At 38.7% G+C, this 16,384-nt stretch overlaps 1 protein-coding gene across 1 annotated transcript; it reads right to left on the bottom strand.

The window, feature by feature from the left end:
- Positions 1-10,007: 10,007 nt before the first annotated feature.
- On the bottom strand, positions 10,008-10,541 carry LOC136320744 (ferritin, heavy subunit-like). The gene has a single exon (XM_066253893.1). The coding sequence runs from the start codon at positions 10,539-10,541 to the stop codon at positions 10,008-10,010; it is 534 nt and encodes a 177-aa protein (XP_066109990.1).
- Positions 10,542-16,384: the final 5,843 nt, after the last annotated feature.

Below are 16,384 nucleotides of genomic sequence, written 5' to 3'. Positions count from 1 at the left end.
TGACAGGACTTGCTGAGGGCTGTAGGAAAGGGCCACGGGAAACAGACAAGCACAGAAAAAGCCTATATTTTGGTGCACAAGAGACCTTAGAAGTCCTTTGGACCAATCATGTTGTTGTGCTTATTTTAAACAATGAAAATTAAATTAAAAGTTGATTTATGTTCAAATGTGCATCTGTAGAGAAAATGGAAAACTTCCTGCATAAATAATATGCAAACCCATGTGCTGCATCCTGTATTATAGAGTGCCAAGGAAGAGTATAACCCTCCCAAGTGATTTTCTGTCACATTGTGGCCGAGGGGGGGGGGGAGACAGGGAACACAAGGGGTAACCTAGAATCACATGAGCTTCTCCAAGATTAAACAGGCGGAAGCAACAAGTTCTGCAAATGAAACCAAATTTTTCCCACAGATGATAAGATATTAACAACTCTTTGATTCTTGAACCTGAACTGAAGTTGCCATAGCTCAGAATAACATCTGCCCCAACCACCTTGGATAAATGAAGGAAAGGAGAAGAGGAGAGGGTGGGGAAAAAGGAAGAGAATTACGGAAAGAGAATTAAGGGACTTCTTTGCTTTTCACAAATCCATAATTATAATTATGAACACAGAGACACTTATGTATACACAGAAAGGAAAGAGAAAACTAAACACAGTATTTTAGTGTTGTAAGGATCCGGTGAAATAAATCAGTCAAACTTAAAAATTCTACGTTGATCTAGTGTTTAGGTTTCTTTTAAACTTTAGCTCTTTGCAAAAGATGGGAAAATACTATTTTTAATAATCCAGTGACATAAATATTGAGTTTTTTGAAGTTGTGTCCAGACAATTTACACTCATATGATTCCCTGATAAAGCAGGGAGGTTAACTGAGTGGCTGAGCCTGTGGCACTGGTCAGTCAGTACAGTACACCACCTTCAGTCACCACTGGGTTCTGGCTCTGGGTAAAGGACAGGGACCCCTACGATGTTACATTGCAATTAGTGGAAAAAATAGGAGGACTTGATTTTCTAACATTTCTTCCTCTATTTATTAATCCTTCAGTGTTTTGGAGGCTGTGAATTTATTTTGGGAAAAGAGAAGAAGCTAGAAACCTTGTTTTAAAAAGCTAGTATTGTAATTTAAAAAAAATATTAGGGTTCTAGTAGTGTTCACATGAACAAGGCTAAATTTAAAGTAAAAGTTATTCATATTTTAAAATCATACACATACACAAGGAACCATGATTTTGAAATTATTGACAAACAGCAAGATGTATTCTTTAAAGGATCAAAAGTAAATCAATTCTTAGGCCTTTCTTGTGTCTTTCCTCTTAATGAGTCTTTCCAAGGTTGTGGCCCAGTGCTGGGATTCAACCGGTTCACACCGTTCAGCAGAACCGATACCTAATTTTTTGTTGAGTTCAGTTGAGTTCAGTTGAACCGGTTGTTAAAATGGCACCTGTAATCAGGGTTCTCTCTAAAGTGGGCGCCTGGACAGTTGCCAATGTGGAAATCACACATTTACATTTTTTAACGTTCATCTGCGCAACAGCATATTCTAAGCACCCGTGGTAATGTTCATTCTGTCCATGGGTGAAAAAAATTGCAAGTATGGATGCCAATCAAGAAGTGATATGGAAATATCTTAAATAACAGTTTATTGTTTTTGTCAGGTATTATTTAATACTTTTTCATTAATATTTTAAAACTTTCTTATAATCTAGTTTTGTGTACCTTTCATTGTTCTTATTTAAGTATTCAATGCATGAAATAATAAATGACTTTTCAGTATATCATCTTTTTAAACTTAAAATGCTCATTAGGGTAGAGAACTGGTTGTTAAATTATTTGAACCCCACCACTGCTGTGGTCTGCAGAGAGAAAGATGGCTTCTGCTTCTAAGACAAAGGACCTTTTACTTAATTGTAGATAGCAGGGTGGGAATAAATAAACAGAGTGATCTGATCATTTATATACAGATATGAGAAAAAGTAGATTCACAGTTGTTTGTATGTAAATACTACAAATAAATAACACAACTAATAATACAAAAATAAACGCTCACATACTCACAACTGTAAACCTACATTTGCCACCCCTGTACAAACAAGTACACTTCCAAGAATGAAATGAAGCTCTATAAATATTTTGATAGCACAGAGGTAGACCAGTGTGATGGCCCTAGATTTAAAACATACAATAAACCAACAAAGTGTCGACAGACAGAAAGGCCTAGTGTAGTTACCTTTATATTTAGAACTATTTTCAGGAATCAGATTAGACCTTAAGTAATTATGGATCAATGAAAGCCCTTGATCATTGCTGCAGTATTGAAAGCTTTTATACAAGTATTATTAATTTGCCACCTTCTCTCCAAGGCCTAACACTCCCCAAGTGCCTGTGCTACTGTTCTGTGTTTCTCATAATTCTAAAATAACTCGCTGGATGTTTGCAAGAGTTAACGTGTTTCTCAAAGTACCTTTCACCAGAGTGTTACTTGTGCTCTAAGCAAAACTGCATCTCCTGTTACAACATGTTTGTTGCATATTTAAGGAAATATTATAGTTTGTAATACTATTGTCCATTTTCTTTATAGTTTATATTGCTTCTCCCATAAGTGACTTAATTAGTATCCCAGATATCTTTTTATAAAGTAAAAACCGCAATCCTGTCACCACATTCTGTGTAAAAATAATAAACTTTAGAAATAAATGTGTGTGAAGTCAATAACAAATTTAAAAAACAAAATGAAAATATAAAAATGAATGTGTGTGTATGTGTGGGTGTTCTGTAGAGCGTGCTGCACGGAGAGTTTGGCTTAGGAATCCTCATAAAGATAGATTGTGTACTATAAAAAATTGGATGGTATGAAGAGACATCAAATGCTATGTAATACTAGGGAGAACACACGCCCAAATTGACTTCTTATAAAAAAGGAGCATTTATAAGTTGCAGCTGACTTTAGTTAATACCTTGGTAATTTACAAGGTTGAAGCATTTGGCTCTGTGTTCTGTTTGGAGGTGCAAGAGAAAACATAATCTTTCTTCATCAAGTAATAAAGAGATTCTAATGACACAGAGCTCTATATGTAGGAAAATAAATACATAATATATGTGTAACACACATTCAAGAAGGATTTGAATTCTTTCTACTGGTTTTACTTCTGAAGAAACGATCATCAAAAGGACAGACAAGATTCCAACTCTTTTATATGAATTGTGATGGGAAAGTTAATTGAGATGAAGCTAACAATGAATATTTCCATCAATACTTCTGATTTATCCAGTTCCAAATATGTATAAGGATTCTTCTAGAAGAGAGAAATACATAGCAATTTTTAACGTGCCATTGCTATGGTCTAAATAGAAGGTTGAATTTAATTTCTGTGAATAGTTATCTTGTAATGGCTTAGAAGAGTTCAAAACACCCTCCTGAAAATGCTTCCTATTATGCATCCAACATTCATTTATTCAACAAATATGTATTGAGTGCTACCATGTGCCAGGCACTCCTGTAGTTATTGAGATACAAAAGTAAACAAAATAAATTTTCTTTCTTCATATAGCTTATGTCAAAAGGAGAGAGATGAACAGTAACTGCAGAAATAAGCAAAAACTTACATAGTATGTTAGATGGCGGCACATGCAATAGAAGAAAATAAAACATAAAGGAGAGAGTGCCAGGGTGGAGGCTGAGTGCAAGGCAAGGCATGGGTTACTCTTTTATAAAGAGTGATCAGAGGCCTCACTGCAAAGGTAACATTTGGGCAGAAAGCTGAAAAAAACATAAAGGGGTGAAATGTAGAAACACATGGAGTGTGGGGGAAGAATATGCAGACAGAAGGAAAAGTTAGTGCAAAAGTCCTGAGTCAGGAATGTATTCAATGTATTCATGTATGCAATGAACAGCACAAATGCCAGTGATGCTGAAGTGGAGCAAACAAAGGGAGAGCAGTAAGGGGTGGTTCCGAGGGACAAGGCTTGCCTCTAATTGCTGAATGGTAGTGTACTATTGAAGCTATGGTGGCAATAAAAAGGTGTTCATTTAAAGAATATTGGGCATTTTAGAAGAAACTACTCTATTTATCCTATTAAATTCTTTCCAGCCTTCTTATTTCTCTTACTTGCCATAAAAATGTGTCATCTGTAGGCTGTGTGTATAAGATTTCTAAAATAACATCATTTACATGTCATTCAAAGGAGATGTGGAGGAAAATAAAGCCAGAAGATTTATTCCAATTCTAGAAGTCATTAGATGTTTAGTTACTAGACAAGCGAACTTGATTTTCTGGCTGATCTGCTATGTAAAGGAAGAACATTCTCTCGTTCCTGTATATGTATGTAACTATGCATATGTGTATACTAATATCTTTCAAAAATCTATTTATAGCATGTGAAGAAACTAACCCTTTCTGAAATTGTGTAAAACTTTTAAAAATTCTCTACTCATTGGCAGGTGGCTTATTGATTGGTGAGGAAGATATTAGATATTTTCTTACAGAGTTAAGAAAAAGCACCAAAAAAAGAGAAAACCTCCAGAAGCAACAAACATTTCTTTAAATGTATTAATTTATACCTGAATCTACTATGTCTATGTTTATAGATTTTTAATTTTTTTGTCCATGAAAGGACATTTTTTTCCCTGTCCTTATGATTAAAACCTCAGGCAAAATATAGTAATAGTTAAAAGCTTTGGGGTCAGATAGACCTGAGTTTGAAATCCAACTTTGCCACTTCCTGGTAGGGAACCCTACTCTCACTCTAAATCAGGGGTCCCCAAACTACGGCCCGTGGGCCACATGCGGCCCCCTGAGACCATTTATCCGGCCCGCCACACTTCTGGAAGGGGCACCTCTTTCATTGGTGGTCAGTGAGAGGAGTAAAGTACGGTGTCGCTCACGTACAGTACTACTTCCGGTGACGTGGGCTGTATGCGTCACGGCTCCGGAAGCGCATCCTATCACTTGTTAGGGCTAGCAGTGACAAATATGGATCTGGACATTGACCATCTCATTAGCCAAAAGCAGGACCATAGTTCCCATTAAAATTCTGGTCAGTTTGTTGATTTAAATTTACTTGTTATTTATTTTAAATATTGTAATTGTTCCCATTTTGTTTTTTTACTTTAAAATAAGATATGTGCAGTGTGCATGGGGATTTGTTCATAGTTTTTTTTTTATAGTCCGGCCCTCCAAAGGTCTGAGGGACAGTGAACTGGCCCCCTGTGTAAAAAGTTTGGGGACCCCTGCTCTAAATGCTTACCTCACGGAGAAACAGTAGGTATTGTTAGATATAATGTAGATGGAACATTCAGAATAGTATCTAATATATAGTAAATGCCCAGTAGAGAATAATAATTACCATTTCTTTCTCTCTCTCTCTCTCTTTTTTAGTGAGACAGAGAGAGTAACAGATAGGGACAGACAACCAAGAAGGGAGAGAGATAAATAACATTAATTCTTCATTGACGGATCTTAATTGTTCATTGTTTGTTTTCTCATATGGGACCACAGCCGAGCCAGTGACCCCTTGCTCAAGTCAGCGAACTTGGACTCAAGCCAGAGACTTTGGGCTTTAAACCAGCAACCTTTGGGCTCAAGCCAGCGACCGTGGGGTCATGTCTATGATTCCATGCTCAAGCCAGTGACCCTGAGCTCAAGCTGGTGAGCCCATGCTCAAGCTAGATGAGCCTGTGCTCAAGCTGGCGACCTTGGAGTTTCAAACCTGGTTCCTCTGCAGCCCAGGCCAATGCTCTATCCACTGCACCAACACCTGGTCAGGCTAATTACCATTTCTAACTTCTCTATTAAATTCCTATGTTTAGCCAATCACCATTCATTTAATCCTTCAACAGACTAAGTTCTATCACTTTCTCTGTATTTCTGACACAATTAACTAAGTCACTCACTTATTTATCCAACCAGTACTTATGCAGCACATGCCCTGCACTTAGCACTGTACTAGGTGACAAAGAGGGCAGTGAAAAAGAGAATTGCCAATGAACTTTCAAAATAGTACTGCCTTGAATACTGAATTTAGATAAAATATCCTTTTCATTTCTAGCACAGTACCGCACATTGAGGATATTCCAAAATAGCCATAGACTTCGTCTTGTAGAATTATGAGAACCTAGAGATAATCCTATATAAACCCCTTACTTTTAAATAAAAGTTTAAGACTAAGCTTAGCTCAGTATTGTAAGGTGATGCCTCAAGTAGCATAAACAAAATAGTTTTGTTTATCACAATAACAGGCCTCTTTACTTGGTAGACGAGAAACAGTGACTTAAGACCTTATATTGTCTAATGCTAAAAAAGTCATTAAAGTCAGAGATGGCGCTGGAAGATGCTGGAGTTAACCACCATGAACTTTAAAATAACTATGAATAACATGTCCAAAAAATATGAAAAAAATTTAATGGAAATTTAATTATATAAAAATAATCAAATGGAAATTCTAAAAGTAGAAAAATAATAATTGAAGTTAACTCAATATAATATATGAATGAGCTTAACAGTAAATTAGATACAGTAGAAGAGAATATTGGTGAAACTGGAAGAAAAGTTAGTAGAAATAACCAGACTAATAAATAGAAATTAGCAAGAAAGTCATCTGGATAAAATAAAATATCTAACATATATATAATCAGAATCCCAAAAGGAGAGAATATAGAGAATAGGTCAGCAGCATTTTTATAAAGATAATGGTCAATATTTTTCCAAAACTAATAAAAGCCATATGGACTCAGGAAAATGCAAAAAAACCCACCAACTTCGTCTGTGAGCACCATACTCAAGCTAAAGAAAAGTATAAGCATTAAGGATGGAAAAGACAATTTCAAAAGATCAAACATAAGGTTTATAGCTTACTTCTCAAAGGAAATAATGCAAGACAGGGGCAACGGGAATACAACCTTAAAAGTATTTAAAACAAGATAACTGCCAATCTAAAATTCCAAACCCCAAATTATCTTTTAAACTGAAGAGATGAAAATAAAAGCATATCTAAAAAACTGAAGTGAGATATTTTGTTAGCAACACATCTTAACATAAAATATTAAAAGAAGATTTTCAGGCAGAAGTTAAATTATTCTAGATGTCAGCACAAAAATTCAGAAAAGAAAGAAACCAATGGAAAAGATAAAGAAGTAGATAAAAATAAATTTGACTAACAAAATCAAATGCAATGTATTTTTGAGTAAAAAAAAATATGCATATCAAAAGGAGGAGGAAGTAAATAAAGTATTTAAAGTTTATTGAATTGTTTGAGAAGTAGAAAAATGACTAAGTTTTGCAACCCCCCAAAAGTTAAGTATTTATGTTCTAAAACTAAGATATCCAATATAAAAATAGTGAAAGAATATATAATAAATGAAATAACAAAGAGGAAATAGAATTTAGATATACTTTATTAATCTAAAGAAGACAAGAAAAGAATAGATAGAATTGGAAAAAAACAGAATACTCATTTTCATAAATAACAATGGAATAATAGAAATTCAAAAGAATTTTATGCACTACTAGAATTAATAATGAATGCAGCAATGTTATCAGTATAAACATTTTTTTGTATTTTTCTACTGGCAGCATATGATTATATAATAAAATTACAACAGAATAAAAGCATAGAATATAATGGGATAATTTTAATAAGGTGTGTAATTTTATTTTTTGTTTTTTGGGGGTTTTTTAGAAAGAGAGAGAGAGACAGGCACATAGGAAGGGAGAGAAATGAGAAGCATCAATTCTTCATTGTGACACCTTAGTTGTTCATTGATTGCTTTCTCATAAGTGCTTTGATGGGATTTGGGGGTGGGTGGGAAGGTCAGTTATAGCCAAGCCAGTGACCCCTTGCTTAAGCCAGCAAACCTGGGCTCAAGTCAGTGACTGTGAGCACCTTCAAGCCAACAACCTTTAGGCTAAAGCCAGCGACCATGGGTCATGTCTATGATCCCATGCTCAAGCTGGTGGCTCAAAGGCAGGGGAACTCAGGGTTTTGAACCTGGGTCTTCAGCATCCCAAGCCGACCATCTATCCACTGTGCCATCACCTGGTCAGGTTTAACTGATCTAGTCTTTATGACCCCTATTCACTCACTAGGAAGTAGGGCTGAAATACCAAATTTAGCCTAATCTGTCTCAAATATTAGTCCAACCAATTATCTAGAGAGATTATTGGGGTAATCCTAAAGCAATCCTGCAACAATGTCTCATTGTCTATTTCTCATCAAGATGCATTTGTGTGGGAGAAAAATGTAAATCACCTCATGGCATTGGGGAAGAGAGGGCACACTGGCCTCCTGGTCATCCTTGGATATGCCTTGATTAAACAACTCTTGAAATTTGATTGTCATTTATTGGTTGTGATAGCAAAAAAAAAATTCAAAACCAGTACTCTTTGGGCACCTATGAAAATAGAGACTGGCTACAAACAAACAGTACTGTCATCTTATGCATATTGGATGAATCATACTTCTGCACCTGCTGCTAGTGTCTGATGCCAATATATCCCTTGTCTAGTCCATCTCAGCTTACTCAGGATCCACTGGCTTCTTCCAGCTGACTATGTCTCTCCAACCTAGTACTGAAGATCCTGGTCCTGCCTTTGATGCCCTGCACAAGCTCCTGGACAAAGGGAGCAGGCTTCCCACTACATCGTAACTCCTTCCTTCCAGAGAAGGCATCTTCCCTCCTCTGTCTCTTTGCTTGTAACTGTAATGGTGAACTTCATGGCCCTGGCCGATTGGATCAGTGTGGTAGAGCATTGGTCCAGTATGTGGATATTCTGGGTTCAACTCACAGTCAGGGAACACAGGAGAAGCGCCCATCTGCTTCTCCACCTCTTCCCCTCTCACCTCTCTCTCTCTCAGCCATGGCACAATTGGAGAGAGTTGACCCCTGCACTGAAAATGGCTCTATGGCCTCCACCTCAGGTGCTAAGAAGAGCTCGGTTGCTGAGCAATGGAGCAACATGCCAGATGGGAAGAGCATCGCCCCCTAGTGGGCTTTCCAGGTAGATCCTGGTCAAGGTGCATGTGGAAGTTTGTCTCTGCCTCCCCTCTTCTTACTGAATTAAAAAAAAATGGTGAACTTCATATTGGGAGAGAAAACCAGCTTACCAATAATGGAAAATAGAAAAACAAAAATTTATTTTAAATATATATTATAGGCCCTGGCTAATTGGCTTCATGGATTCAGTGTCAGCTGGCATGTGGAAGTCCCAAGTTTGATCTCTGGTCTTGGCACACAGAAGAAGTGACCATCTTTTTCTCTTTCCCTCCCTCTCCCCCTTCTCTTCCTCTTCCCCTCTCACAGGCAGTGGTTTCGACTGGTTTGAGTATCTTCCTGGGTGCTAAAGATAGCTCAGTTGATTCGAGCACTGGCTTCAGATGGGGGTTGCCAGGTGGATCCTGGTCGGGGCACATGCAGGAATCTGCCTCCATCTCCCCTTCTCTCACTTAAAAAAGAAAAAAAATATATATATATATATAATATATGTATACACACATATATATATTTATATATGTTATAGTTGTACATATACAATGACAAAATAAGAAAAGAGGTGCTATAGAAATACTAGAATAATTTAAAATATGCTTTAAAATAATGAATGAAGGTAACTAAAACTCTTCTTTCCTTCACGTGGATCTGAAGCAAGAGATAATTTTTTTATTAATTTTAATGGGGTGACATTGATAAATCAGGGTACATATGTTCAGAGAAAACATCTCCAGATTATTTTGACATTTGATTATGTTGCATACCCCTCACCCAAAGTCAAATTGTCTTCTGTCACCTTCTATCTGGTTTTCTTTGTGCCCCTCCCCTCCCCCCAACTTCTCCCTATCCTCCCTCCCCTCCCCCTTACCAAGAAGAGATAGTTTTTTTTTTGTAACGCAAAGACAGATTTATTTGTACACACAACAATGAAGGAAGCAGTCTTCTGTCAAATGGAGATTAAGATTCTTAAGCAGCTGATCTTGGGACCTACAACAGGAAGACTTGTTTTCTGATCTTCAGATGTTAAGACTTTTTACCTGACATTTCAGCAGGCTTTTTATATAATAATACGTCTTCTTCCTGGGCCTGCTTTTCTTCCTGGGTCTTATGATACATAATCTGGCGTTCCAGATAGTTTGTGTTCCTCTTCTGCTTATTCAGGTACTTTCCCATGAAGCGTAAGAGATCAGTTTCACTGTTGGCAGAAGCCACCAACTTCAGGTCTTCCAGCAGCTTGGTTAACTTGTTCTCCAACTCCAGAGCAGTCTCTAGAGCTTGTACACCAGTTCCCCAATTATCTATATTAGGTCTCTGAATCACGGGAAGGCAGATCTTACCCTCACGTCTTTTCAGGTATCTTAGGAACTGCTTTGTATGTTCCCTCTTCACCTCAGCTTGGTCTTCAAAGAATGAGGCAAAAAGAGGTGCTTCCACGTCTTCGCCATAGTAACAGGCCATAGACAAATAAGCATCACTGATGTGCAGCTCATAAGATGCCACATGATTAACAGCAATCCTGCATTCTTCAGAGATGAGGCCCTGGACATCAGACGCCATCTCAGCTTTAGAGAAAACCAGGCTTAAACAGTGCTCAAGAGATAATTTTTTGTAAGCTTGCTTCAAAAGGCTCTATCTGTCCATTCTGGTACCATAAAAATATTACTGCATTCTTTTTTTTTATTTTTCCATTGATTTGAGAGAGAGGAGAGGGAATAGAGAGAGAGAGGAAGGGATAAAGAGAGAAGCATGAACCTATTGTTCCACTTAGTTGTTCCATTTAGTTTTGCATTCACTGGTTGCTTCTCCTTTGTGCCCTGACCAGGGATTCAATGCACAACCCCAAGGTGCCCAGATAATGCTCCATCCACTGAGCCAGCCAGTCAGGGGATGCACCTACATTGTTAATGCGAGTCATTTAAAGCTCAACTTAGGTATTTTATGTAGAAAAGATAATGACTCAGTAGAAGCTATCTAACTGTAAGTAGATTACAATAACCTGCATTTGAGAGTAAGGTAAATATTTAGTGTTTTTTCCTATTCAACATCTTTCTTCTGATAATATCATCTGGTTTTCCTTTCAGGAACCAACTTTCCCACTTTCGGTCTATGTAGCTTGGCTAGAGAAGACAATAGCTCTCTGACCCAGAAGTGCACATATGACCTATCTTGGCACCATGAGCATATTCCGCTTCCTTTGCTTCAGGAATATGTACGTGATCCAAGTCATCCAATGGTACTTAGCATTGGAATTTTATTGGAATTATTGAGAATAGCTAGAGCAAACCTATAGTTTCTGGAAGCCGCCTTAGGTAGATGGTTTGCATGAGATATATAGCAAACAAAAAGCAAATTAGAGCTGGGAAGTGAAAAAAAATTTCTTGAGCATCTCCAGCACCCAACCCTTAAGTTTTTTATGTGAGTCAGTGAATTTCTTCTTTTACCTTAATAAACTTGAACTTTAAACTCTTATGATTTGTCAGCAAACACCTGCTGAATAACATAGAATGTAATGTTTCTATTTTATACTACACCACTGCCTAAAATTTATGTTTTTCTTATACTTTACTTAAATTCTTTCTAGGACTAAATTAGATTAATGAGAAACTATTTTATATGCCATTGATCTGTATTAAAAAATGGAGTTTCTGTTTATTCTCACCCAAGAGATATTATTATAAAAAATAGTACCTTACAGATTGCTCATGTATAACAATTAAAAAAAACAAAAAACCATCCTGGCCAGGTGTTGACACAGTAGACAGAGCACTGATCTGGGATGTAGAGGACTCAGGTTCAAAACCCCAAGGTCGCTGGCTTGAGCATGGGATCATAGGCATGACTGCATGGTTGCTGACTTGAGCCCAAGGTTGCTGGCTTAAGCAAGGGATCACTGGCTCAGCTGGAGCCCTCCCCTCCCATCAAGGCACATATGAGAAGACAATCAATGAACAACGAAGGTGCCACATGGAAGAATGTATGCTTCTCATCTCTCTCCCTTTCTGTCTGTCTGTCCCTATCTGTTCCTCTCTCTGTTTCTCTATCTTTCTTGCTAAATAATTAAATAAATAAATAAATAAATAACAAAAAAATCAAGCAGTAACAATTTGACCATAAATTATATATTAACCTCTGTCAAGCCAAAAAACAATAATTTTTTTGCCACTTCAAACATAAACACAAGTATAGGGACTAAAATTCCAACATTAGCAAGAATAATTATCTACAATATTTTAAATATGATGGAAAATATAAATTACATTTAAAACATATGATATCAGGCTGATGGATGACCTGAAAGCCTTTAGTAATATTACTTTACAAGTAATTAAAAATTTTCTTCTAGATCATTTTTATGTATTCCTAGAAGATTATGGGCCAACTTAATAACTTTTAACAGCCACTCTAGCCATTAACCATTATAAAAATTGCCTTTGTCAAAATTAGGGTTTTTATAAACTCTGCAAAAGAAAGATTTCATTTTCAGTAATACAACCATAAAGACATGTAGTGCATCCAGATTATAAAGATAACTACCAGCAAAATGTTAGGGTTCTAGAGTATCTCAGAAATAATTATATTTATCTTTAAAATATAACATGCGACCCTGGCCAGTTGGCTCAGCGGTAGAGCGTCGGCCTGGCATGCGGGGGACCTGGGTTCGATTCCCGGCCAGGGCACATAGGAGAAGGCCCATTTGCTTCTCCAACCCCCCATCCTTCCTCTCTGTCTCTCTCTTCACCTCCCGTAGCCGAGGCTCCATTGGAGCAAAGATGGCCCGGGCGCTGGGGATGCCTCCTTGGCCTCTGCCCCAGGCGCTAGAGTGGCTCTGGTCACAGCAGAGCGACGCCCCGAAGGGGCAGAGCATCACTTCCTGGTGGGCAGAGCGTGGCCCCTGGTGGGCGTGCCGGGTGGATCCCGGTTGGGCGCATGCGGGAGTCTGTCTGACTGTCTCTCCCCGTTTCCAGCTTCAGAAAAATAAATAAATAAATAATTAAATAAATAAATAAAATAAAAATAAATAAAATAAAATATAACATGCTTTCTACCTTCGGGGGTTGTTTTGAGGAGGGACAGTCTAATTATATTACAACTATAATTTTGTTAGCAGGCTCAACACAACTTATTATGCAACAGTAACATGTGCATTATGTATCATACCATGTACACAGTTTTGAAAATTAGATTTGCTAGTCCTGTTTCAGAGTCTGCTTTGTGCGTCACAATTCTGAGTAATCTCATTAGAACAAAAATAGTAAGTTTTCATAGCTCCTTATTGTTATTTGTGTTTTTGAAAGATAGCAAAAAAAAAATCTAAGTTTTAACAAAATGGAGACTGAGTATGCTATCCTCAACTTTTAATATGAGAAAGTTAGCTAACGTTATAAAAATAATTAAAATTCAATCTTTTATTATTTCAGGTAATATATATTAGTTGAAATAATATTATATATTATATGTACTTAGACTAAGACTGAGTGTATTCATTAAGAAAGCAACACAGCCCTGGCCGGTTGGCTCAGCGGTAGAGCGTCGGCCTAGCGTGCGGAGGACCCGGGTTCGATTCCCGGCCAGGGCACATAGGAGAAGCGCCCATTTGCTTCTCCACCCCTCCGCCGCGCTTTCCTCTCTGTCTCTCTCTTCCCCTCCCGCAGCCAAGGCTCCATTGGAGCAAAGATGGCCCGGGCGCTGGGCATGGCTCTGTGGCCTCTGCCTCAGGCGCTAGAGTGGCTCTGGTCGCAATATGGCGACGCCCAGGATGGGCAGAGCATCGCCCCCTGGGGGGTAGAGCACCGCCCCTGGTGGGCGTGCCGGGTGGATCCCGGTCGGGCGCATGCGGGAGTCTGTCTGACTGTCTCTCCCTGTTTCCAGCTTCAGAAAAATGGAAAAAAAAACACACACAAAAAAAAAAAAAAAAAAAAAAAAAAAAAAAGAAAGCAACACAGGGCCCTGGCCGGTTGGCTCAGCGGTAGAGCGTCGGCCTGGCGTGCAGGGGACCCGGGTTCGATTCCCGGCCAGGGCACATAGGAGAAGCGCCCATTTGCTTCTCCACCCCCCCCCCCCCCTTCCTCTCTGTCTCTCTCTTCCCCTCCCGCAGCCAAGGCTCCATTGGAGCAAAGATGGCCTGGGCACTGCGGATGGCTCCTTGGCCTCTGCCCCAGGCACTAGAGTGGCTCTGGTCGCGGCAGAGTGACGCCCCTGAGGGGCAGAGCATCGCCCCCTGGTGGGCAGAGCATCGCCCCTGGTGGGCGTGCCGGGTGGATCCTGGCGGGCGCGTGCGGGAGTCTGTCTGACTGTCTCTCCCCGTTTCCAGCTTTAAAAAAATACAAAAAAAAAAAAAAAAAAAAAAGCAACACAGGCCTGACTAGGCGGTGGTGCAGTGGATCGAGTGCCAGACTGCGATGTGGAAGGACCCAGGTTCAAGACCCCGAGGTCACCAGTTTGAGTGTAGGCTCATCTGGTTTGAGCAAAAGCTCACCAGTGTGGACCCAAGGTCACTGGCTTAAGCAAGGGGTTACTCGGTCTGCTAAAGGCCCGCAGTCAAGGCACATATGAGAAAGCAATCAATGAACAACTAAGGTGTCGCAACGAAAAAAACTGATGATTGATGCTTCTCTATTCCTGTCTATCCCTCTCTCTGACTCTCTCTGTCTCTGTAAAAAAAAGAAAGAAAGAAAGAAAGAAAGAAAGAAAGAAAGAAAGAAAGAAAGAAAGCAACACAGTTTTTTTTTTATTCCATGTAATTCAGTTGGCAATGTATGATAAACAATAGCCTCATATCTTTCTTTAATAAAAATTAACTCTCACAGTTGGAACTTTCTTTTTGTGAATAATTGATATAAACAACCCTTCATGACTTACAAGTAGTTGTACTCTATTGGAGCAGCAAAATTAGCGCTACCTCAAATTTAAGCCTCCTTTACAAAAAAAAAAAAAAAAAAGACATCTAGAAAATATAATAAAATATAGCATTTTTTGTTTCTGGGGTTTTTTTGTTTGGTTTGGTTTGGGTTTTTTTTGTTTTTTTTGTTTTTTGGGGAGTTTTTTTTGAGAGTGTTAAACACTATCCTGAAACTGTTTTTTCAAATGATAAGAGAAAGTTTATGTAGAAAGTTACAGAGGTAGTAGCAGTGAGCAAACTGGGCTGCGTAGGCTCAGGAAACAAGTTACAGAAGCAACAGAGGCCCTTGGAGCTTTGGAGAGAGAAAGGCAAAGATGGAGGTCTGAGATGTGGCTCTCCCCCACCCCACCTCCCCCAGGGAAAGTGCTATCCTGAAACTTTTCCTGAAAGTAAATTTTTCCGACTGGTTTGTATACAAGCCAAAATGTTAAATGAAACAAAACATTTCAAGTAAATGTGTTCTTTGCCCACACTTTAAGCGTGAGTACAGTGAAAATCTTTATCAGCTTGTCTAAAATGTTGTTGACAGCATTTTGTTCAGTCTACTGAATTTTTTCTTATGTGACCCGAGCCTCTTTGACTTCCAGGAAGCTGTTCATGCATCAAGAGCACGGACCTGGCCATCCCCTCTCAGCATCCTGACCACCCTTTATGTTCAATCTCTTTTGTGGTACTGTTCCATCCTTGTTAGTTTGCTGTACAAAAACAGCTTCATAGCAAACCATAATTTATTCATTCTGCATTCTTAATATTTTGTATTTTAAGATCTATTTGGATATTTGTTAAAGAAAGTAGTAGGTTCTGTCGGGAGCCGATCCACAACTGCTGGCTGACAAGGTCACAGCAGAAGAAGACCCACAACTGCTGGCTGACAAGGTCACAGCAGAAGAAGATCAAAAACTGCTGATTGACAAAGTCACAGCAGAGAAGACCAATGGCTGCGGGGTGACAAAGTCACTGCAGTGAAGACCAATGGCTGCGGGGTGACAAAGTCACCACAAAGGATAGGCACAACGATACTTCCCCCTTTGACTTTTTGAATCAATCTGGCCTTATATCCCCCCTTTTCTGGGTGTGTGCTATTATTTGTGGCACAGGGATAATAATACCATGCTTTCCCTGTAGATTCGTAGTGATTTCTTTGGATATGAGACAGAGGGTGTGAGTTCCACAGAAAAGCCTGTAAGCCCCTTGAACTGGGCTCATAGACATAAGAGGCTGGCTATGATATCCCTTGTAAAGGGTTAAGTCTGTAGGAGAATTCCTTCTTAATCATGTTAAAAAGAATAAATTGTGACTTAGGAGGCAGTGGCTGTGCACAAAGCACCCTTCGGCCTTCACTTAACATTTTTTCCTCCCTAGCCTTTTCATGTGATAAGTAGAGAAACATTCCTTTCTTCCTGCTTATTTGATCTGCAAATAGTGGTATATTCTGAGAAGAATAGAGTCAGAACTTAACTAGTGTTTAAATAAAATGTAGGAAGTAATAACAGTTAATGTC

Source organism: Saccopteryx bilineata, chromosome 1 (genome assembly GCF_036850765.1).
Source record: "Saccopteryx bilineata isolate mSacBil1 chromosome 1, mSacBil1_pri_phased_curated, whole genome shotgun sequence".
Classification (NCBI taxonomy): Eukaryota; Metazoa; Chordata; class Mammalia; order Chiroptera; family Emballonuridae; genus Saccopteryx; species Saccopteryx bilineata.
Note: the sequence above shows the minus strand (reverse complement) of the source record. Positions and strands in the feature narration are given on the sequence as shown.